Source organism: Leptodactylus fuscus, chromosome 3, assembly GCF_031893055.1.
Source record: "Leptodactylus fuscus isolate aLepFus1 chromosome 3, aLepFus1.hap2, whole genome shotgun sequence".
Taxonomy (NCBI): Eukaryota; Metazoa; Chordata; class Amphibia; order Anura; family Leptodactylidae; genus Leptodactylus; species Leptodactylus fuscus.
Genome location: NC_134267.1, coordinates 215668000 through 215694004, shown reverse-complemented (window position 1 = coordinate 215694004; position 26005 = coordinate 215668000). Strand labels below are relative to the sequence as shown.

Below are 26005 nucleotides of genomic sequence, written 5' to 3'. Positions count from 1 at the left end.
AACAGGCCCATAGAAGAGGATGGAGCACCAGTCATGCAAGCACATTTATGAGGAGGATTTACAGGGATTTTTCAACCCATGTCCTCCTGATCACAGTGGGACCCAGTGACCAGACACTTATCCCCTATACACAGGACAAAGGATATGTGTCCATAATGGAACAACCTCTTTAAAGCTCCTGGGTCTCAATGGAAAGTCTGTAACATAACCCCCTATGACAACGCATCATAGATAGCACTGATATGGTGACAAGGGATCTTTGGGATCTTATAATGAGGTCCCTGTTCTATAACCGACCTGTCATTTGATTAAATAGCAGATCTCTGTAGACATCACAAGACGCCGATATTCATTAGATGCATTTATTGCTATTTCCACTGCATGCACTGAACATTGTCAAACACTGAACAGAACTAGGAGATGTATCTCTTAAATTAAAGTCTAATATGGCCGAAAACAAAGGTGGAAAATCCAAGATAAGAAACAAAAAGTCCATATAAGCACAAGTGCTGGTCAGTGGGTGGATAGCGGTGCTCAGCTGCTGGATACACCGTTGGGGCATCAGATTTCTCACGATGCTGAATGCCGCCATATCTCATATCAGAAGGCTCTGAAGAGCTGGTTGGGTAGATATCCCAAGTGCAAGAAAGACGTCTGCGCCTCCTTCTCGAGAGAAGCCAATTCCTGTACGGTCGGTGCCAAGATATCTACATGTCCTTTATAGAGGCCTCCTACAAGAAGGCGAGAATAGGAATTCATCTGGTGAATCGTGGAGTGTTTAAGGTGAACATAATACATTTCATTTAGATACGATAAATAGACTTTAAAACTTAAAGAGGTTTTCCAGGACTTGCATATTCATGACCTATCATTAATATGTGATCAGCGGTGGTCCAACACCCAAGACCCCCACCTATCAGCTGTTTTAGAGACCATGGTGTTCATGAGCGCTGCCTTCTCTTTGCTGTGCTGATGACATCACAGTTGTTGGTTACACAGAACAGTAGCGGCTCAGTCCCATCCAAGTGAATTAATAGCGTCTACGGAACATACAACGCTGTGCTTGGTATTCAGTACAGAGGCCACAGCATTAACCGAAATTTTGAGGGTCCTGCACTGATCACATATTAATATGCTAAAGGATAGGTCATCAATATATAACTCCTGGAATATCCCTTTAAGGGATATATAACATAAGGCAATAGGCAATAAAGTGAATGCACCTAAAATAAAAAAAATACTGTATATACTCGAGTATAAGCCGACCCGAATATAAGCCGAGGCCCCTAATTTTACCACAAAAAAATGGGAAAACGTATTGACTCGAGTATAAGCCGAGGGGGGAAATGCAGCAGCTACTGGAAAATTTCAAAAATGAAAATGGTCGGAGTTTTTGGGTGCAGTAGTTGCTGGGGAAGGGGAGGGGGTGTTTTGGTTGTCTGTCTGCCCCTTCCCTGAGCTTGAGGACTGTTTTTCTTCCCCCCACTTGGAATTCAGTCTGGCTGACTATAGGGAATCTGCAGTGCTCCTATTAACCCCTTCCCGACTGAACAGGAGCACTGCAGATCCCCTATATTCAGTAGACCGGGCACTGTCAGACACAGGGATACCTAATGTGTTTGTGTTTCACAGTCATTTTCTACTTTTATATGTATTGTAGGGAAAGGAGGGATTTACAACTGTTACTTTATTTTTTTTAAAGCTTTTTTTTTTTTTTTTTCACTATTTTATGGGAGATTCTATACATTACTATTGCCGTTCGTCATAGACACCCCTCCCCCCCCCCAAAAAAATATATAATATTTTTTTTTTTTTTTGCTTGACTCAAGTATAAGCCGAGGGGGGCTTTTTCAGCACAAAAACGGTGCTTAAAAATTCGGCTTATACTCGAGTATATACGGTAGTTCGCAAATAGTCTTGAATATTAATCTTCTAACATTTTTTGCCTGCAGCTCCAATGCAGAGTAATATGTTCCCAGGGGGCTGCGCAAAACGAATAATAGTGAAGGGGAATAAGCCATTTAGATGTATCAAGATGGTTCCAGCAGCTCAGGACTTACCCCCAGTAGCCCTTCTTTGTCCATAGGTGACTTTCCCATCAAAATCATCCACAGGCACCTTCATATCAGGCTCCACTTGGGATATGGTGCAGGTCAAGTGCTCCTCAATTTCTGACAGCAGCTGAAAAAAAGGTATAGGACACTGTGAGATGACGTATTCATGGTCTCTAATGGGCATGTTCACAGAGTTTTTGGGCAGCGGATTTTGATGTGGAATCCGTCTCAAACTGCGCTGCCAAAAACGGCTCCTATTGAGGTAGTAGCGAAAAAAAAGAAGCGACATGCCCTATCTTGCTACGGATACCGCGGCTGACTCAGCTATGGCGTTAGACTCCCTCCATATTAGGCCCATTCATTCGGGCCTAATCCAGAGCAGAATGCCGATGCACTGCATCCCACAACATAAGAAACCTGAGCTGGGATTATTTACATGTATTTTCAAGGCATAAGATACTGCATTACATAAATATTACAAAAGAGAATGTAACCCCCGAACTCCGCAAAGATCATCTGCAATATGAAAACTCGATTTTGGGCTGGAAAACTCCCTTAACCACTTCAGTACCGGGCCAATTTGTGCTCCAGGACCAGACACATTTTAGGTTTATTATGTATGTGCGGTTTTGAGGTCTGTAAAATTTTTCTCGTATGTCTTAGTCAACTAATTTTTGCGTCTTTTTTCGGGGACACATAGGGCTTTATTTTTATATTATTTTTATTTTCAAATGTGTTTTAATTTTTTTTTATATCCAGGAAAATATAAACAAAATAGGAGGGAAATTGTGTCTGGTTTTCAATTTATAATTTCTTTTTTATTTAATAACACAAAGTGTCACTAAAAAACTTTATAAAATAGTTTTTCCTCTCAGTTACGGTAATTTTTATTTTGTATGGTGTCGTCGGGGGTGGGGCTATAACCTTTAATAACGGCGTTTTATTAGCATATTATTTATTTATTTTTTATTATTATTTTATTTACATTTATTTTAAAACTTTTTTTTATTATATTTTTATTTTATTTTTTTCCCAGATTGTGTCCCCATAAGGTGATAAGAGACCTTTGGGGACATCTGATCACTTTTTTTTTTTTGTACTTGAGGCTGATTTCTCCTATAACTGGGGCTGGTACATTTAACCTCAGTTACAGGAGAAATACAGACTCCTGCACACTGTATACACAGTATACAGAGCTGATCTGGGGTCCTGTAGGACCCAGCAGCTCTGGCAGGACACTGCTCCCGGCAGATCACGTGTCTGCCGGGTCAGAGGGCAGCTGATTTATAGCAGTGTCCATAGCCGTGTATACAGCGCTCATTGAGCGCTATTTATGGGTTAATAAGTGCACCCAAATACCATTAGCAGTGTTTTCTGGGTTTCTCTGGGAGTTCCTGGCATCTTCTGCATTTGTTTATTGGTTTAGCTTCCTGCTGTCTTAGCTACTGCAATGCATTATGGTAGTTGTAGGCTCTCACCCTATCTATCCCACCCACTACTAGCCCTTCCCAATGAACTCAGCCCATCCCCCCTACCCCATTGTACTTACCTGTCTTCTTCCTGTCCAGGCTTCCTTCTGCGGGAACGACTCCTCCTCTTCTTTGACTCTGCAGCAGTCCTGGTACTGTGCTGTAGCACTCCATCTTTACTGCGCAGGCGTGGGCGGCTCTTTTGGACTGCCACGCTTGCGCAATAGTGATGGAGGGTCAGCTAAGGCGTAAAGCTGGGACGCTGGCTCTTTTGCGCATGCACGGGCAGACGTCACAGAAGGAGGAGGAACCATTCCCTGCAGAAGGAAGTCTGGAAGGAAGAAGACAGGTAAGTAGGGGGAGGGGAGGGGGCAGAATATTGGTGATCATCACCGGATAATCAAAAAATGTTACTGGGACCACCCCATGTATATGGGTAACTATACATTTTTGCTGAATTATGTCATTTAGAAGGTAGCTTGTTGGAGGGTGTTTCGTGAAGGCTTTTCTTTCTTTCTATCTATCCATCTCCTATCTATCTATCTATCTATCTATCTATCTATCTATCTCTCAGACAACCCTTTTAACTATATTTAAATTTGTAGACAATTAAGAATGAGAACTATGAAGGTAACCAGAAGTCACAGAGTTCTCCTCAAGCAGAGCTAACGGGGATCATCGGCGCCAACAACACACTCACTATATGGCATCCCAGTGAGCAGTATTGTAACCGGCCATTTTCTTCTGGCTGGCGGCTTTGCCCTAGAAGTTTGAAGCCAACCCCCGGAAGAAGACGCGTGAAGACCCCATTCTTGAAGAAGATGGAGGCAGCACTAGAGAGTTCTCTCGCAGCATTGGGGACGCCCCCAGTACTGTTTGAGCGCTGGGGACCGCCCCCAGTGCTGCAAGAGAACTCATTTGCATACCGGCAAAAACCAGGATTTCTACGGAACGGCGGCGCGGAGAAGACATCTAAAGGTAGGAGATGAACAGCCTTTCTTAAGGCTATTCCTACGTGTTAGCAAGAAAAAATTCAATTTTAATGGTAGAATCCCTTTAACTGTTTTATAAATAAGCCATAAATATTTGATGGACAGGGGGCCGACATCCAGCCTCCGGACCTGCTTCTGGTGCCCTGACTGCAGCTCAGCTCCCCACATATACAGTGAAGCAATTTTGATGAGAGTGAATGAGAGAACTGCTGCAATCGGATCTCTGATGCTCAGCGCTGGATTCCCTGAATGTGAGACTAGGCTTACAGCTGTCCAGAATAGAGGTGTGCACTTGGGGAAAGTCACTGCTGCCCGTCATTGGTGATATATTGTATATACAGGCAGAGGTAACTGTTTACTACAAGTGCTTTTACAAGACCAGTATAAGTGGAATGAAACATTACCTGCATCTCATTGTACCAGATGGTGCAGCCGCCATCTTCCTTCAGCCTGGTGTTGTAACAACCTTTTCCACGGCTGCTGCAGACATGATACCAAACCTAGGACAAAATGTAGGCTTGTTTATTGCTCGGAGAAAGGTTATAGAGAATTCAATACAGTCCCAGTGACCACCAATGGGTGCTGCTCTGTGAGATCATTGTCTAAGGCCGGACACATGCATGCTCTCCATCTTACCAGTCTTCCCTATACACATGCATGGTTGGCTAGAGCAGAGCGTATGTAATGAATCAAAGTTGATCAAGGAGTTGTAATCCAAATCTCTTATCCATAACCAGCTCCAACATCAGCAGTCAGGGGAAAATCAACCAGTATATACATTAGATGGTCGCCATACCTATCAAAGGTGTATGGGCTGCTTAAGAATGAACAATTATCACCTATCTGCAGACTGGGATTACTGAGGGTCCCACTGCTGGGACATGGGGGTCCAAGGTCATGTGCGGACCGCCAATCCATTAGATCACTCTATAGGAGTGACAAAGGTAAGCCACACAACATACTTTGCTGTCTGTCTGTCCCACAGACACTAAATGCTGAACGCTCCATCCAAACAAGGGAGCCTTGGTTTCATTAGCTTAACCTGCAGATAGTGAGAACTCATTGCTTCTGAGACAACCCCCTTAAGTGAGAGAACAATGATCAATAATTTTGGAGCATAGATAGACATTGTTTGTGCCATAATTTGTAGAGATGAGCGAACACCATTCTAAAGAGCCGTTTCGAATAGCACACTCCCATAGAAATGAATGGACGTAGCCGGCACACAGGGGGGGGTTAAGCGCCCGGCCGCCGGCAAAGTCTGCGTGTCGGCCGCTTCCATTCATTTCTATGGAAGCGTGCTATTCGTAACGGCTCTTTCGAATAGTGTTTGCTCATCTCTAAGAATTTGCAGTTTTTAAAGCATTTGGCCACACACCAGTTATTTAAAACGCGAGTGTGTCGGGCAGGGCCTGGCCTCCCAAAATCCAGCAGATTTACTTTAATTAAAGGGGTAAACATAGGATAGGGAACAACTTCAGATCAGTGGGGGTCTCTCCACTCCTACCCCCACTGATCTGGAGAATGGGGGACTTTTGGAACGGTAGCTGGGCCACTCGTGCACCACTCCAAGAAGTTCAATGGCAGTGCCAGAGTACAGCACTTAGCTATCTCTGGTGTTCCCATTGTGGTGCACGATCTGCCCAACCATTGCTCCATTCACAACGGTTCTCTACTTGTCTATGCCATAATAGTCATATTTGTTGTGACAGAGAGGCTTCCACCTCTACCACAGGAAGTTCTGCAGCAGCACACTCCATGATCAACTCATTGTCAAATGACCAACCCAGACATCCCATTTCAAGTCCATGAGCACCGATCTGACGGTATTATATAAGAATACTGATAATTAGTATTTTTTATTCCTTACCTTTTCCTTTTCTGTTGCGACCAAAGAAATTGCAAGTCCCATTCTGAAAATGAATACGAAACAAATGAGAGCACGGGCCAGAGCATTTACAGACCAAACATAAAATCTTAGGATAGGTTCAATTCTGCGCCGGGACCCGAAGGATGGAGAGCCGGACTGATAAACAGTCTAAAAATCCCATACGTTATTGCCATACCAAAAGTCCTAAACTGTGTAATAATAGTTTCAAGTAATGTACAGTGTATTCATTGCAATTGTGTTGTTATTGTAGTCATCATGGTTTACCTCAATTTGTCCTTTTACAAGATAACTGGCTCTGCATATAATCAGTCTCCTACTCCTTCTGGCAGTCAAAATGCTAGTCCCTTGTTACAATAGATTCATAGACCTAGCTGTGGGGAGAGTGACTGAGCATGTGTGTCCATCAGCACTCATTAGGTGGACATGCACATTGATACACACTCTGAACACCAGGGGGCAGCATATCATGTAAGTAAAAATGGTAACTTGACAGGAAGAAATGTGATTTTTTTTTTTTTTTAATAATCTACATTGTATGTGATATATAATGGCGGGACCACTTATTTTAGCATCCAATGCTCCTGAACCAAAGAATAGATGTCACTGCAGACAGCTGGCACATGACAGAACAAGGGGCTACATAATAACAGACACATGGCCAAATGGGATTTATATAAGGAGGAGACATTCTAATTCTACAATACCTCTCAGCTCGGCCCACTCTCCCAATGCGGTGGACATAGTTCTGCTTCTCATCTGGAAGGGTTACATTGATAACTGCAAGGGGAAAAAAAAAAAGATCAGAGATTTAGCCATCTAAACACAACCAACTCAGCTATTGTCCATATCAGTTACCATACCGGAGATGCTCACCATAAGGGACGCCATGGATATCGATACCTCTGGCAGCCACGTCCGTACAGATCAAGAACCGAACGTCAGCTTTCTATGAAGAATTGATGCAATAAGTAGTTAAACATGATGATGATGAAGATATTTTCTTATACACTAAATGTCTATAAAGTTATTTAGAACATGAAAACTATGGTCTAAGTGTCAAATAGTCTGAAGAGTTGTCAGATCTCATTATGTATCGTGGCTCAGTAGTTAGCAATGTTGCCTTGAAGCACTGGGGTCCTGGGTATGAATCCTGCCAAGGACATCACGTGCAAGGTGTTTGCATGCTCTCTCTTTGTGTTTGCGTAGGTTTCCTCTCAGCCCCCGGATTACTCCAAACACATAGTGAAAGGGAATTTAGATTGTGAGCACTAATGGGGACAATGTTGACAATGTCTATAAAGCTCTGCAGAATATGATGGCGCTATATAAAAGGGATTCTATCATTAAAATCACATTTTTTCCTCGATCACATGTAGGAATAGCCTTAAGAAAGGCTATTCTTCTTCTACTTTACCTTGCCGACTGCGCAAGCCCATAGGCCACAAGAAAATGGCCACTCACACCAGCTTACTGTGTAAGCGGCCATTTTCTTGTGGCCTGTGGGCTTGTGCAGTCGGCTCGGCTCGAGGCATAGAAGTTTGAACCCAGCTCCGGAAGAAGAGGCCGTTCCTGAAGAAGATTGAGGCGGCGCTGGAGAGTTCTCTCACAGCATTTGGGACGCCCCCAGTGCTGTTTGAGTGCTGGGGCCCACCCCCAGTGCTGAAAGAGAACTCATTTGCATACAGAAGAAAACCGAGATTTCTACCGAATGGTGGTGCGGAGAAGACATCTACAGGTAGGAGAAGAATAGCCTTTCTTAAGGCTATTCCTAAGTGCAATCGAGAAAAAATGTGATTTTAATGATAGAATCCCTATAAGTAAACAATAGAAATGCATTAGAGACAAGGATAATAGTCCAAGGACCAGGGCCAAATCCAAGTAATGGGAATGTGTGTAGGAAACCTCTAAAACCATACACAATGGGCAAGCATTTGCCATAAACCAAAGAGGTTTTGGATAATCTGTAACAGAAGTCAGTAGCTGAAACGGTGACCTGTCCCTTTTACGCGTACTCTCTCAGGATTTGGGCACAGAATCCACCCCTAAATCCTCAGAGTGTGAACAAGCTCTATTCTATTCCCTAAGATCATCAAACCACAAGAGTGACCTCTGTAGGTTTAACAACACCGGAGAATCTTAAGAAGCACATTCAGTATAGAAAACTACAGGTCTTTGCATTTGTCAGCAGGGGGCGCTGTTGTACCTTAAATCTTTCCAGATTCTGTTTTCGCTCATGTGGCTTCCGGTCACTATGAAGACATACACATGAGAACTGGTGTCCTTTTCTATCAGGACCTAAGAAAAATAAAAATGGAAGCATATATCAGATCATCAGGCTGCGATAACTGTATCATCAGATGCGTATTACAATGCAGGCTACAGCAGGTGTACAGGAAAGAATTTGTCTTCTCACTCACTCCTTATACCAGCCAATCCATCTGCTAAATACATTGCACCGCAATGGTTACAGAGATCAGAAGGGAAGTTTAGTTAAATCCCATATTGGGAATCAACCTAGCTTCATTTCTAATGGCAATGCATCCCTGGGTCTTCCCAAACAGAGGACGACTCAATGCAGTATTCATTCAGCAACATAATACTGCACCAATGAGGAATCCGTATAAAGTTTTCTGCACCGACTACTACATTTAGTATCCTCTGATCATTATAATAAAAACAGACAAGAGGTTAGCCATTAGAATAGAAGCCATATGACCCAGCCATACAAATGAATGTAGCAGCTGCCCGCTATTCATTTGAATTGCCAGGCTGACTACAAACCAAAGTATCGTATTGGTATCAAAATCAGAATTCTCGTATTTTGACAACTCTACCTTTTCAAAAGGTAATCCCACCTTAGACAGGAAAGTCTGACAGATTTGTGACCTGCATCCATGTGGAGAACAGGGTTCCTTCAACCTGCCAGATGATTAAACAACAAATGAAGAGGTAGCCATAATACATGTGTGGCTCTCTCCATTCACTTTTACGAGCTTGTCCGCCCTCCTGCTTTAGAGGACCACAGGCATCTTAGATGTTGGGAGTCCCCTGCAATGCTGTGGTTATTACCTCCACCATGTTGTATAAAGTACTGCTCCAAGTTATCACAGTCCAGCTTAGTCCGGCAGAATATGATGGCCTGGTCCATGTTATGCTCCTTGATGGCCCGTAGTGTGTACTCTCCCTTCAGGATCTTTATGGCTTCTGACATGGTTTCTAGAATATAAAAGCTGTGGTGAGTCGCACTACTCCTCCGTCATACGTGACAGTCAGATGTATCCTGTGGTAGTCTTACCTGCAGAAGTTCCACCAGGCCTAGTGTTATCTTTGTCATGTACACCATCTGTCTGAGGAAAGAAATGGACATTTCACACATTTCTGTATCCAGACATTCGAAGTGACACTTTGCATATGATGTCAGGGCTGACTTCCTCTCCTTGTGGCCGTTGCTGCGATCCTGATAGCACCAATACTTTTTTGTATTGATAATATGGTGTAGTCCTATATTTTTACAGTATTTACTGAAGTACAGACCATAGTTTAATCTATTCTCATAGGAATGCACAAATGCATCCATGTCATATCTTACATCACATAAAGAAACTAAAGTTTTTTTGTTTTTAATGTAGATTGTGAGCCCCATATAGGGGTCACAATGTAAATTTCTTTAAAGTTTTTTTTTGTCCTATCAGTATGTCTTTGTAGAATGGGAGGAAATCCACACAAACACGAGGAGAACATACAAATTCCTCGCAGATGTTGTTCCTGGCAGGATTTGAACCCAGGACTCCAGCGCTGCAAGGCTGAGAAATTAAAGAAATTTTCTGTGATGCATTCCTGTAAATATTTTAAATTGTCAAAATTGGGGATTTGAAGTTCCACCCCAAAATACCCTCCATTTTTATTCAAACCCCACCCCTTTTTCGGTTCTCAGGACTGTCCTCCTGTTGGCACATGTGGTGATGCAGTACTGCATAACACCCCAATGAAGTTTGGCAATGTATGAGAGAAGTCCCTATAAATCCCAGGCCGTAAAGAGATGACACAAAGGTTCAAGCTTCCACCACTGGCACCATCACAGCCTAAAATATACGTAATCTCCAGATCACTTGCTTCCATATATACAAAACCCTTGAAATCAGTTCTGATACATAGACTTCCTTACTCTGATATGGTTTTTGCCAAGTCGCTCCCATTGCTTGTCTTTCTTGGGGTTGACTGTGACGACCACATGATGTACAGTCTCGGGAACAGAGTCTTCTCCTTTTAGGTCTACCCATGTAGGAAAGTGCATAATCTTCTCCGACAGCTTCTTCACATCGAAAGAATGAAGAGTGGCGGAGCAAACAATCACCTAAAAGTAACCACACCCTGGTTAGACTATGAAAGGTCACAGACAATGGAATCCTACAAAAGAATAAGAAAATAGCAATACAAATGGCAGAGTAAACCGTACCTGTAATCTCTTCCCATCCGAAGTGACCTGCGGGATCTGCTGATGAATTCTATTAATGAAGTCTGAATAACCCTGGGACAACAGGCCATCCTAAAAATACATGGGAGCGAGAAGAAAAGTCTGTATGTAAGTGCTTAACCACATGGAATAGGTTACCGTATAGAAAATGCATGCATTGTCATCCAGATTTGCAAGCAGGGGGGCAAAACAATAAGTGACTGTAGGACCAGACTATGGAAACAAGAATACCAGGTCTCCTCAACTTACAGCTTCATCAAGTACCAGGAACCGCACTTGGGACAAATTCAGTTTCCCTGTTGAAATAAGGTCATCGATTCTGCCCGGAGTCCCCACCACTATATCAACCTGTAGTGAAGGCAGAGACATTGGCTTTAACTCCAGACAGGCAGTGAATAGGGACGAATCATACAAAACATCTTTGTTATTACATTATAAGGATTAATAAGAAAAACTATTTTGTAATTTCAGCGATTAAAGGAGTCTTGTGTCCAAAAACATACTATCAAACACATAAGCACACCATAACACGTGTATGGAGGAAATGCAGTGATACGCATTCACTATATATATATATATATATATATATATATATATATATATATATATATATATATATATATGTGTGTGTGTATGTGATATATTATATATATAATGCTGCGGAAGGTTGTTTTCTCAACACTATCACATCTCCGCTATGCACAGTATAGGAAATACAGTATGCACACTTCTCTGCATCGCCGTTCAGTAGAAATCCCCGTTTTCTTCAGTATGCAAATGAGTTCTCTCGCAGCACTGGGAGCGTCCCCAATGCTGTGAAAGAAATCTCCAGCGCTGCCTCCATCTTCGCCTGGAACGGCCTCTCTCCACGTCTTCTTCCGGCGCGGAGTTCAAACTTCTACGCATGTGCAGTCGGCTCTACCATTGGACCTCGGGCAGAGATGACTGCACATGCCCGCGGCCATTTTTTGTGTGGTCGCTTACGCTCGCAAAAAAATGGCCACAGGCATGTGCACATATGTAGAAGTTTGAACCCAGTGCCGGAAGAAGACGTAGAGAGGGCGTTCCAGAAGAAGATGGAGGCGGCGCTGGAGAGTTCTCTCGCAGCATTGGGGACGCCCCCAGTGCTGCGAGAAAACTCATTTGCACACTGAAGAAAACCAGGATTTCTACCGAACGGCAGCGCGGAGAAGACATGTAAAGGTAGGAGAAGAATAGCCTTTTTTAAGGCTATTCCTATGTGTCAGAAAAAAAAAATAAAAAAATCCAATGATAGGATCCCTTTAAATAATTTGCAGAGTTGTAAAGAGTTTTTCTAACCATCTTAGTGGTGAAATCTTTTGTCCTGATTGATATGAACATAAATGCAGCAATTTTCTATGGTCTGGGGTTTCTCAGAAAAACAGCCAAGATGTCCTTATCTCACCCAGGTTATCACATATGGACACTACATGTATGAGAAGATAACCTGGCCACAATGAGGACACCATGGTCATATCCAGCGACAGAAAATATTGTCAGAACTAAGAGGGTTAGAAAAACCTTTACAACTCTACAAATTATTTAATTTTGCAAAAATCTGTATCATTTGTCTACAAATCTAAATGTGCTTTTGTTAAAATTATTTATAATGACAAAAATGTTACATTTTTAGTTGCCTAAATATTTCATTATGGTTATGAAACCACTTTAAAGCTCCTTTAGGTCCTTCTGAACAATAAAACTATTGTACTCTTTTTAGGGTTTTCTTGGCGATATAATAGATCACTGGTAAGGAGAACCCATTCTAGATTCAAGCACTTACCCCACTCTCTAGTACAGAGAGCTGATCCTTCGCAGCTACGCCTCCAATGATGAGCAGCTCCCTTCAAAGAGAATATTGAGAGACGATCTCTATCATGTGACATATAACAACCACAAAATAGCGGTGTGACGGCGGCGGGCAGGGGGCGCAGGGCTTACCTCAGCTTTGGACTATCCACGTATTTCTTGAACTGTTTCACGTTGTTCAGCGTCTGTTCTGCCAGCTCTCTGGAGGGCTCGATAATAAGGGCTTTGGGCGCAGTGGGAACATTCTTGGTTTGTGCCACCTGGGCACTTCCTATGATAGAAAAGATTAAAATAATAAAGTTACAAGGGGAAAAATAAAATTAACTTTACTGAGCGTAGGACAAACAGGGCGACATGTTGTGCTCATATGGACGCATGAAAGACTATACATCTCTTTCTGATGGGCAGCTGTTAAGTCTGTCAATAAGCTCGATCAGAATAAAATCTGGGTAATATTACATAGTTTTCTTCTAAATCTGCCATATGGGCAATGGATATATTGTATTCAGTTCTCAAAAGTCCTATATACCATGCAAATTGGTGAATGTGTTTTTTTTTTTTTTTTAGATACATTAGGGGGTTATTTACTATTCCATCTCTGCCAGTTTTCTGGTGTAGATGGGAATAGTTGTGGTCCATCTTTGGTGCACGGCCCTTTTTTGCCCCAAAGTTGCACCACTTCCCTCTTTCTGCCCCCGATCACCACTATATACAGAAGTAGGCAGAGCAGGGACATCTCGGTCCGTCAACCTTACCGTAACTCATGCCGTAACACGGGAGTAAGTTACACAGGAGTGCAAACAGAAATTTTCGCTCTGCATTTTTTGTTCAGAAACCGAACGGAAACCACACGGACTCCAATATAGTCTATGGGGTCCGTTGGTTTCCTAAGGTAACCACATTTATATGTGGATAGGTTTCAGTTCAGCGGACTCCCCGAACGCAGATGTGAACTGGGCCTTAGTCACAATGCCCAAAGACTGTAAAAACACATATACAAAGAGCGGTAATATTGTTTACTGTAAATGATGGGGTTAAAGGGGGTTGTCTGGAACTCTTCTATATCTACTGCAATCTAATGCTATTCACCTCATCTTTACGACAAAGCAACAGAAGAGCTTGTACACGTACCGGTGTTTTGCGATTTCACCACATGGCCATCTGGAGCCTTGCACAGTGCAACAAAACCGTCCTTAGGGGGAAATTTGAACTCCTCATCACCAAAGTTAAACTTCAGTTCAGCATTCTGAAGGGAAAGATATGAGAGATACAAGACGTGAGCCAACATAAATGTAATTCTAATCCGTTAGCAGATATGTATAACAAAATATATAACAAGCAAAATACGCCAACTCTCAATGACAGCTGTCCATTTCTGAACATCATACAGCCTGAATCTTTTCCCAGTAGTTGCACAAGGTTACTCCAGTTTTCGCACAACAAAAACATAGTTTGGCTTCCTTTCAGAGCGGTTGTCCCACCGCCAAGCCACTAAACACATTTTCACAAGTGAACTTGAAAAAAAAAAAAATATATCTCCTTAGAGTACAATAAATTTATATATATATATATATATATATATATATATATATATATATATATATATATATATATATATATATATTATATATACACACACACACACACACACACGAGGGGTGATCCAAAAGTAATGATAATCGGTTATTTCTAGTGCACACAAAAATAAAAAGTCCTCTACTCGCTTAGAGGAAAAAAGAATAATAAAATCAATCACTTAAATAGGCCACGATTCCCGGGAGCTACATTCATTTGAATACGAACTGCCGAGGAGTGAACATCAAAATGGAAAAAAACGAAATCAGAGCTGTCATCAAATACCTCTGCTTGAAAAAAATGTCTACCAAGGACATACACAGCAACTTGGTGGAAACATTGGGGGACTCTTCTCCTCCATATTCCACAGTTGCATTGGGCCAAGGAGTTTAAGCTGGGAAGAACATTGACGGAAGATGAACATCGTGAAGGACGCCCATCCACGTCCCTCACTGAAGATAACGTGAAAAAAGTTGAAGAAGTTGTATTGGCAGATCGAAGAGTGACTATCAGGCATGTAGCTGAGGTCACAGGGATCTCATATGGCAGTATTCAAAGAATCCTTGCGAACGAATTGCATATGTGAACGGTGTCCGTGCGTTGGGTGCCGAGAATTTTAGCCGACGAGCAAAAAAGAAGAAACAAGTCGACATTTCAAAAGCAAAACTCGAAAAGTTCCAAGGAGAATTTTTTGTCACGTTTTGTGACCATGGGTGAGACCTGGATCCACCACTTTGATCCTGAAACTAAATAACAAATCGATGACATGGAAATGAGCCAACGAACCGACGCCGAAGAAATTCAAAGTGTCAAGCTTAGCAGGGAAGGTTATGGCGTCCATTTTTTGGGACACTGAAGGAATTATTATGGCGGACTATTTGGAGAAGGGAGCCATTATTACGGGCTCCTACTACACAGAACAAATAAGAAGATTACGGGAGGCTATCAAGGTGAAAAGGCGCGGCAAATTGCGGGCTGGAGTGCCGTTTCACCAAGACAACTCACCGGCTCACAAAGCTGCAGTTGCCGTGGCCGCCGTCCAAGAAGCGGGCTTTGAACTGGTGGAACACACCCCCCCCCCCATTCGCCAGATCTAGCCCCCAGTGACTTCTCTTTCTTCGGCTCAAGAAACACCTCCGGGGCAAAAAATGACGATAGATTTGAGGGTCAAGATCAAGAATTTTTTTTCTAAGGGAATTCTAAGTTTAGAAATGAGATGGACTAAATGTATAGACTTGTTAGGAGACTATGTAGAAAAATAAATTATTATTTTTACTATATTCATTGTGTTTATTATTGATTATCATTACTTTTGGATCACCCCTCAATATATTACTTTTGGATCACCCATCACTCTACTGCTCCATGTACAAGAGAATCTACATGGTCTGACAGCTACTGAGCATGTGTGACCGATGGCAAGTGGCCATCCTGAAATAATATCAAAAGAACACCAGGGGGCACCCTAACAAGAACTTAATAGCAATATCTAGTCACAAAAGTATTGTTTTGCTCTACTTTGCCTGATCTAACCCCCACTGATCTCATGGTGAGAATTTTTGCACAACGCTTTGGTATATAGAATTGCACCTTACCTTTAAAACACACGATGCAAAGAACGCCTGGTTCTTTAAATGAGATGGGATGTCAAATGCATGACCAAGGTCCTTGCCTATAAGTACAGAATAAAATACATTAGTGATGAGATCAATGGCTAATACTCCCAAAAATAATATTCCAGGTTTCTGTAAGCTCTCCTCACCATTTTTAGAGAACTTCACACGACTGGCGTCTACATCCAAATAACAGCCAATCGTGTCATGCATGGTAAATTCCTGCATAAGAAGAAAACACATGTCATAATCTGCTATGGACTGCATTCAAAGGTATACAAGCAGCGCTTTTGTCTCCGCATGTTTCGAGCAGTAACCTAGTGGAAACCAGAAGAACTCTATTATAGTCTAAGGGGTCTGTGTGGTTTCTTAGTTAACCGCTTTTTAATGCGTATAGGTTTCCGCTCAGGGGGTCCCCAAGCCATCGCCCCGAACGTAGATGTGAACCGGGCCTGTCAATGGCACACACTCTGATAAGGGGAAAGGTAACACTCAGTTGTCAAATGATTTGTCCTTTCTTAGAACATTGCATTATTCTGTTACTCTCTTAGGGCCTGTTTGCAAGACGAAATCTGCCACTGTTATTGAGGTGGATCCCCCTCCCCAATTTTGCTTACTGATGTATTCATTGGGACACGGAAATCGGAGCAGGTCATTAAAAAAAGTAAGTGTTCTGTTCAATCTTGTCTGGTCAGTGTGACATTGAAAGCAATGACTGAATGGTGCCAGACTGCAGGGACAGCCATCAATCGGTAACATCCAGTTCTCAAATTATTTAAAAATTCCCTGTAGGAGTAACAGAGGAACACCAAAACAAATCAAAAAATTCAGGTATTTACTAAAACAAACATGTCACTTCAATGGGAGCTCCAGAGATAGCAGAATGCTGGACTTTGGCCATCTCCGTAGATCCTATTGAAGTGAATGGGAGCAGGCAGCGTCCACCAGGGTAAGACAGCCCATGTTCTCAGGATTAGTGGGGGTTTCAGTGTTCAGATCTCCATAGATCAATCATTTATCCTCTACCCTATGGACAGTGGTTAAATATTTTCATGACACAACCCCATTACCCAGACATCATGAAAATAAGTTACTTAGGACAAAAAGGAGAAGGAAATACCTCGCCGTAATTGTCAAACTGCTTGTTATGGGATTTCTTCCCCGTTCCTCCAAAACCAAATCCAAACTTGTCTGTTCCTAAAAAAGACAAGATTGTCTATAATTAAGGGGTTAAAAACACTCACAGGAAGCCCCATTTAACAAATTCAGTGTCCTTTACGCCACATTTTCACAGACTTGTCCGTTCTCTTACACCACTGGCAAACCATACTCAATATTTTACTCCACAGCACTAACAAAATCACAGTGGGCAACACGGTGGCTCAGTGGTTAGCACTTCAGCCTTGCAGCGCTGGAGTCCTGGGTTCGAATCCTGCCAGGAACAACATCTGCAAGGAGTTTGTATGTTCTCCCTGTGTTTGCGTGGATTTCCTCCTATACTACAAAGATATACTGATAGGGGGAAAAAAATGTACATTTTGTCAGCTCTATATGGGGCTCACAATCTACCTACAGGACCCAGATCAGCTCTGTAAGTGTAAAGAACAGTGTGCAGGAGGCTAAATGTACCAGCCTCAGTTGCAGGGGAAATCATCCTCCCTAACAAAAAAAAAAAAAAAAAAAAAAGGGATCAGATGTCCCCAAAGGTCTCTTATGACCTTATGGGGACACAATCTGAAAAAAATAAAATAAAAAAAGTTAAAAAACAATGTGAATAAAATAATTTAAAAAAATAAATAATAATAATTAGGTTATAGCCCCACCCCCGACAACACCATATAAAATAAAAGTTACCGTAACGGAGAGGAAAAACTATTTTATAAAGTTTTTCAGTAGCACTTTGTGTTATTAAATAAAAATAAATAAATAAAGTGAAAACCAGACACAATTTCCCTCCTATTTCGTTTATATTTTCCCATATATAAAAAAAAAAAAAAAAAATTAAAACACATTCGAAAATAAAAACAACATAAAAATAAAGCCCTATGTGTCCCCCAAAAAAGACACAAAAATTAGTTGAATGAGACGTACGAGAAAAATGTTACAGCCCTCAAAACCGCACATACAAAATAAACCTAAAATGTGTCTGGTCCTGGACCACAAATTGGCCCGGTACTGAAGTGGTTAAAAAAAAAAACCCACAGAGGGGTGGATTCATCAAGACTGGTGTTTTGTGCTTCAGTCTTGATGATCCTTGTGACGGAAGGATTCACGATTAGAGATGAGTGAACACTATTCGAAACAGCCGTTTCGAATAGCACGCTCCTATAGAAATGAATGGACATAGTCGCTGCTTGCATTCATTTCTATGAGAGCGTGCTATTCGAAACGGCTGTTTCGAATAGTGTTCACTCCTCTCTATTCACGATAAGGTGCGGGCCTGGTCATGACTCAAGTACATCCCCCTCTGTGCAACTTGACAAAAATCTAGCTCTAGTTCATAGCTGGAGTAAAGAAACAAACCGACAATTTGTGACGTTTTTACACCAAAAGAGTGGCGCAGATTCATAATGAATCTTTCCCAGTGTATAAACATGGGGATAGTGATGTGTGTGAACTGTGCTGCGAGCATTTATAACACATGAAGATGAAAAAAATCTAGAGAATCTAATAATCCGGCATAGAACTGCAATATAAACGAATCCCACAAGACTGAAAGACACAGACTGACATGTATACGGCGGATCTCAACTCACCGAGATCTAAGGAGGCCTGTAGGGTAGACCATCCCACTCTGCACAGTCCTTGGTCATGACAAGACACCTCGTAGTAATATTTTCCTGGAAACAACCACAGATTATTTCACATATTTTTATTTTACCAGATAGATAATGAGATAGATAGATAGATAGATAGGTACATACATAGATAGGAGATAGATAGATAGATAGATAGATAGATTGGATGTCACTGCAGGAGCCTGTGTCATGCCTTCTATACCAGGCAATAAGATGTAGCTGTACACAAGATTAGATTGTTAGCCCCGCAGAAACATCATGTACTAACAATAGGTAAGACTGCAAACATAGATGACAGCAATATATCCACAGAGAGCCAAATACACTTATGGTCACCATCATGGTTTACCTTTATTGACTCCTCGGGTTGACCTGCAGCCATGCCACTCCTTCACCTCTCTGCTCTGACAACATAGGCCATCTGCTCCAATAGCTGCGTGTAATAGAAATAAGTACATGTTATTTTCAGTCATCGGTATAGTCAAGTCATCTGTGATCAAGGTAAGGGGATATTCACACTATGCAGTTGAGGATTAGTTAAAGGGGTTTTCCAGCCCCGATTGCTGAGGATCCCCAGCAAGCTGTGATTCTGTGACAACCCCTGACAACCCCCTGGGTATATATGGATAAGGTAAAAGTCATATCACATGACATACAAATGGCTTACCAAATGCTGATCCTCGGTCATATGGATTCATCTGCCATTTATTTAGCACTAAGTGGAAAAAAATAATAATTGGAATATGATACTGCCGCCCCTGTATGCTGTGCATATATACACTAGATATCTATGTATACACATATGTACAAAGTAAATAGACCAGAGAGTTACCTGAGCTTCCAGTCTTTATTGCGAGTTTTCCCTTCTTTCCTTCTTGCTGATCCTTCAAGGTTTCATACACAATTTGGATGACGGGTATGCTGAAAGCCTTAACAAAAATGAATCTTCTCAATATGTTATAATCCTATCACAGGGAACCTGCCCATCCTGGTATGTGTCTAAAATGAAGTCCTGAACCATTCAGGACTCATCTGCCAGTGAGTTATAACATCAGGCGGTGACTGGAATCTACACAGGATTGGGACCCTAAACCCCGCGGTATCAGTGGTTTAGTGGTCGCAAACAATTGGACAGGATTTCTGCAAGTAATTCCACTATATACTATCTATAGATGAAAAAGTGCAAGTGACAACGTCTATGATTAGAAAGAAACCTATACGGATAAGTTAATGTCCACAGGTTTACAGTTAACAAGTAGACTTACCCCAGTTTTACCGCTTCCGGTCTCTGCAGCCTAGAAATAGAAAGATTTTCATTGGTGACTTATACTACAGATCTAATATAGTTCTCAAATTCTCCTTTTCTTAACCTTAAAGAGGACCTTTCATGGTTTGGGCACATGCGGTGTTATATGCCGCTGGAAAGCCGACAGTGCGCTGAATTCAGCGCAATGTCGGCTTTCCCGATCTGTGCCCCGGGTGAAGAGCTATCGGTGCCGGTACTGTAGCTCTTCACAGTCAGAAGGGCGTTTCTGATACTCCGTTAGGAACGTCCTTCTGCACAGCAGCGCCTATAGCGCTGTACAGTGTGAGCGGGGAGGAATGTCCCCTCCCTCTGCTCACAGTGCTCGTCCATAAACGAGTATTATCAGGAGGGGAGGGGGCGTTCCTCCCCGCTCACACTGCACAGCGCTATAGGCACTTCTGTGGAGAAGGACATTCCTGACAGATTGTCAGAAACGCCCTTCTGACTGTAAAGAGCTACAGTACTGGGACCGATAGCTCTTCACCCGGGGCACAGATCGGGAAAGCCGACAGTGCGCTGAATTCAGCACACCGCTTTCCAGCGGTATATAACATCACAAGTGCCCAAATGCATGATAGGTCCTCTTTAAGTCAGCAGAAATGTGTTAGTCTAGGTGGGACACGATCAGGGCACAGGCTAACGCAATATCCACCTCTGTGACCTCCAACCTAACACTCTTGCCCCCTCTAATCCCTCCGAAACTCTGCTACCCAGGAAATTATCCTCTGTCAACCTCTACACTTACCTACCCAATGACCAACAAATTCAGGTAAAAAAATATATATTAAAGGGGTTGTCCAGGGTATCCAGTTTTCTGCAAGGAGGCCGGGGAAAGTGAAAAAGGAAGAAAAAAACAAAAAAAACAACCATACTCACCTGTCCCCGATGCTCCGGTGTCTCCCACCACAATCCATTCCGCCGGGTCTTGTTTCAGCGGAAGCTCTTGCCGCACATGACCAGGCTAAGGACAGGACACAGAATGTCACAGGTGATGTATTGTAAATGACATCCTGATTCGTTTCCTTAGGCAGCTAATTGGCCTCAGTGGTCTTGTGCCGTGACGACTTCTTCCGGAAAAAAACGTGGGACCGGACAGCAGTGGGAGACACAAATCACCAGGGATTGTGTATACGTGTTTGTTTGTTTTTTTAATATTTCACCTTCCAAGGCTTCCTTGCGGAAAGCTGGATTTCCTGGACATCCCCTTTAATGACATGTTCGGAAAGGACAGGTAGGTGATAGCCTTACATCTCTGACCTAGTCTCCCCCAGAGGTAATCCCTGATCTGCACAAGACCTCCTTCTCCACACGGGCACTTACCATTAACACATCACCTCCACCCAGGATTAGGGGAATGGACTCTGCCTGGATATCCGTAGGAAGGCTAAACAGGGAGATAAAATTGATGTTATAAAAATCACAAATCCAGTGTACAAGCAATTCTAAAAAACTTTTACTATATATGTTATGAGAGAAGAATGCTTATTTCTCCACTTAACAGACAATTTTTTCTGTCCTATCGCTAAACTGACAATCACTCTGAATACACTGCTGAACGTGAGAGACAAGATGGACTGTCAGGTCACTGAGTGATCGGGTTACTTGCTGCCCATGGAGGGAGGATATAAATCATGTAGAGATAGGGATCAACTACCAGAAACTTTAGGATCTATTCATTTTCACAGACATGAAGAGAAAACGCACTCTGTTCGTACTTACAGCCAATCCATCTCCTCCACGGCCTGAGCAATCTCAGGCATCACGCCCATTTCTGCAATATAAAAGAGTATGGTATTAATTTAGGGAGATTTATGTGACATCATCAGGACAGGGTGATGACGGGATTCAGGAAGATCACAGTGATCTCCCACTTACTGGATCATCTGATATCCTCTGCAATGTAATCTGTTCTTGCCCCATTTCTCTTCACACTGTACACTGCTGACTTTAGGCACAACTCCTCCAGCTGTTACTTACAGAAGTACTCCGATGACTCTGCTATAGTCGGCCTTATCACTGATGGCGACGATAGGGAATACAGAGACTTAAACCGGGAGATTTTGTTGAATGGTGCCAGCTGGACCACCTCAGGATTAATGCTGGGAAGACCAAGGAGATGGTGGTAGACTTTAGTAAACGGAGAGGTGCCCAAGGGACATGAATTGAGATAGTCAGGACCTATAAGTACCTGGGCGTGCTCCTCAATAATAAACTAGACTGGGCTGATCACCTGGGTGCACTGCACAGAAAGGGCCACAGCAGACTCTACCTGCTCAGGAGGCTGAGGGCCTTCGGAGTCCAGGGGACACTTCTTAGGGCCTTCTTCAACTCTGCGGTTGCTTCAGCCATCTTTTTCAGTGTGGCCAGCTCAGGGAGCAGTATATCAACCAGGGACAGAAATAGACTGGACAGGCTGACCAGAAGGGCCAGCTCTGTCCTGGGGAGCCCCCTGGACCCAGTACAGGTGGTGGGTGACAGAAGGATACTGTCCATGGTGACCTCCATGCGGGAGAACAAATCCCACCCCATGTATGAGACCTTGATGGCACTTGGCAGCACTGTAAGTGACCGTCTGCTTCACCCCAAGTGTGAGAAGGAGCTATCGCAGGTCCTTCCTTCCAACCGCGACCAGGCTGTATAATCTACATCAGACCAAACGAAGATCACTCCGCACAGAGAACTAATGATTATGAAGTCTTCCTTCTTTCTCTTCCGTCTCCTTAGCTGCTATGGACTCCTAGTATATCTTCTCTTCTCAGCATATGTGTGTCTACCTCCATATTATATTACTGTGTATTATCCTGTATCTGTATTACTATGTTGCTGTAACATACTGAATTTCCCCACTGTGGGACTATTAAAGGATTATCTTATCTTATAATATACAGCTGGCCATACACTGTATACAGCTGCTGGCCACATACACACACATAGCTGCTGCTATTTCTCCTTACACTACACAAATTCATGCTCAGCCGAGTATTCAAGTGTTTTTAACCCCTTCCCGACATGCGCCGTAATAGTACGGCGCGTGTCGGGTCTGTAACTATGGCGACCGCCCGAGCCGGGCGGCCGTCATAGCCGCCGGGTGTCTACTGCTTTAAGCAGTAGACAACCGGCTCTAATGCCTCCGATCGGTCCCCGGACCGATCGGAGGCATTAACCCCTCCGGCGCTGCTGTCAAAGGCGCCGGAGGCGCCATTTTCCCGGCGGCGCATGGGCGCCGCCATTTTGGCAGGGATCGCCGGCTCCTGGAGCATGCTCCAGGGCCGACCCCCCGTTGCCATGACAGCCGGGAGCCTTGTTAAAGGCTCCCAACCGGTCTGCAAATTCTCTCTTTTGCAGGCTGGTGTATACAGCCTGCAAAAGAGATGATGATTTTTTGCAATGCATTGCAATGCATTAGCATTGTAATGCATTGCATTAGTGATCAGACCCCCTGGGGTTCAACACCCCTAGGGGGTCTAATAAATGCAAAAAAAAAAAAAAAAAAAAAAATTAAAAAAAATATAAAAAAATATAAAAAGTATTAAAAGTTCAAATCACCCCCCTTTCCCTAGAACACATATAAAAGTAGTTAAAAACTGTGAAACACATACATGTTAGGTATCCCCGCGTCCGAAATCGCCCGCTCTACAAATCTATAAAAATATTTTTCCTGTTCGGTAAACGCCGTAGCGGGAAAAATAGTCAAAAGTGCCAAACCGCCGTTTTTTCACTGTTTTAATTCTGATAAAAATTTGAATAAAAAGTGATCAAAGCAATAGCATTTCCCGAAAATGGTAGAACTAAAAAGTACACCCGGCCCCGCAAAAAAAGACGCCCTATGCATCCCCGTACACCTATGTATAAAAAAGTTACGGCCGTCGGAATATGGCGACTTTTAGAAAAAAAAATTTTTAACACCGTTTTGGAATTTTTTTTTAGGGGTCAAAATGTAAATAAAACCATATAAATTTGGTATCCCTGGAACCGTACCGAAACACAGAATATAGGGGACATGTCATTTTGGCTGCACAGTGAACGCCGTAAAACCAAAGCCCGTAAGAAAGTCGCAGAAATGCATTTTTTCTTCAAATCCACCCCATTCTGAATTTTTTTCCTGCTTCCCAGTACATTATATAGAATAATTAATGGTGGCATCATGAAGAAAAAATTGTCCCGCAAAAATTAAGACCTCATATGACTCTGGGAGCGGAGAAATAAAAAAGTTATGGGGTTTAGAAGGAGGGGAGTCAAAAACGAAAATCAAAAAATGCCATCGGCGGGAAGGGGTTAATCGGTAGAGGGGAGTCTGTCACCAGGGTGAAGCACATTATATCAGCAACACAATCCCACAGGTCAGGCTCACCGCAATGTAACGTCTTTATCCCCATGAAAATTCCTGCCTGCGTTGCTCAGATATTCATTTATTTCACAACACGCAAATGAGGAATCTGGAGCACGGAGGGCGGCTCTGTCACGCCAAACTGCTACACCCCCCAATGCTCTAATGCGTCCTCCTTCAACCCATTATTTTTTGAGTGGCAGTGCCAGATGGCAGGGGCATTTTAGCACAGTGCAGGGCATGGCTGTGTGCAGTAACAGAGATGCCTTTGGCGCTCCAAACTGCTCTTAGAATAAGTTATCAATATGTGATCCGTGCGGTCCGACACCAGTTCCTGGGACAACCTGTACACAAAGCCAAAATTAAACTTGACTATGGCCTATTTGTTAAGCACCCCTGTTGGGGATGTGACAAGACCACTTATCACATTAAATATGCAGATCATGCCCCATTTTTACAACGTGACAGCCACATTAAGCGCCCATGTCACATATATGACCAGAAGCTGAGCGGACTTGGGGGCACTCCACCAGCCCAGGGGGTCACCCACTCTTTTGGGACATGACCCTTTTCTGGTAGCTGGCCATTTTGGGAGAGACACAAAAAGATGTAGTATTGATGGATTAATTTTTTTAACCAGATGTCGCAGTCTTAGTTCCCACATGTCGCAAAGTGACGCCATTAATTTACCTTCAGGGCGACGCAGCAATCTGTGGTTGCAGGATGGAAGTGACAACCCTAGCCGAAAGCTATATATAGATACATATACACACACACATACATATATATATATATATATATATATACACACATATGTATATATATACTATATATGGTGACATCATCATATACAGCTACGTACAGACTGCTGGGAATTGGGGACACTGTGTACCCCAGGCTAAGGCAGGCTTGCCATGTAAGGTGACATGACAGGGCATGCTAATACTTGTAGTACTCCATGGCTGGACATTCCCAGTCTGTGCTACCGTCTGACTATACATAAAGCACCACATGTATTACACTACACAGACAAGCCAATTCACCACCCACTCCGTGCATATGACCATATGTGTCTCACCAGAGAAAGCCGCCATGTCTACCGGGTGCCAGCGCAGACAGAACAGTAGCTGCTAGTGGGCTAAAGGACTTCCGGTGACGTCGTGACCATGTGATCAGCCTTTGTGGGCGGAGCTATCCAGGACAGTGCCGAGTTACACAGAAAGAGAAGGCTGCAGTCTAGAATGGAGTTGCTCCTGGTAGGTCCTCCCTCCAGCAGCTCTAATCTAGTCACCTCACTAGTGTACGGGCTGGAGGGAGGAACTGCTAGAATCAACTCCAATGTAGACTGTTCAGTACTGAAGTGACTAGAATGGAGTTGCTAATAGGAGCTGCCGCCAGAAACTCCAATCTAGTCACCTCACTACAGGAGCAGCTGGAGTGGAGTGTCTATAGCAGGGGTAGGGAACGTCGGCTCTCCAGCTGTTGCAAAACTACAACTCCCAGCATGCATACTGGCTCTGCTGTTCTGGGAACTCCCATGGAAGTGAATGGAGCATGCTGGGAGTTGTAGTTTCACAGCAGCTGGAGAGCCAAAGGTTCCCTATCCCTGGTCTATAGGAAGGAGCCATAACTGGCCAAGAGAGACATTGTATATGTTTGATTATCAATAGGAATAT

The 26005-nt window shown here is 43.0% G+C and overlaps 1 protein-coding gene across 1 annotated transcript; it reads right to left on the bottom strand.

Moving 5' to 3' along the window:
* Positions 1-361: 361 nt before the first annotated feature.
* On the bottom strand, positions 362-25486 carry DDX1 (DEAD-box helicase 1). The gene is made up of 26 exons (XM_075269163.1): positions 25408-25486; positions 21722-21773; positions 21323-21386; positions 19962-19991; positions 19529-19625; positions 19364-19411; positions 19046-19129; positions 18655-18738; positions 17019-17095; positions 16048-16120; positions 15881-15957; positions 13842-13956; positions 12843-12981; positions 12685-12745; positions 11130-11228; positions 10863-10952; positions 10572-10760; positions 9702-9753; positions 9476-9622; positions 8610-8701; positions 7280-7352; positions 7111-7183; positions 6386-6428; positions 4920-5015; positions 2061-2181; positions 362-731 (listed from the first exon to the last, which is right to left on the bottom strand). Exons 1-26 carry the CDS (start codon positions 25421-25423, stop codon positions 601-603), a joined length of 2223 nt encoding a protein of 740 aa, XP_075125264.1. The 5' UTR covers positions 25424-25486; the 3' UTR covers positions 362-600.
* Positions 25487-26005: the final 519 nt, after the last annotated feature.

Bases quoted from the DNA above. Each gene is read 5' to 3' on its own strand.
- DDX1 (XM_075269163.1), bottom strand. The intron at 10,761-10,862 runs GTACGGTTTACT...GGTTACTTTTAG, and splicing joins CGGATGGGAAGAGATTACAG to GTGATTGTTTGCTCCGCCAC. The intron at 9,623-9,701 runs GTAAGACTACCA...TTTATATTCTAG, and splicing joins GCCTGGTGGAACTTCTGCAG to AAACCATGTCAGAAGCCATA.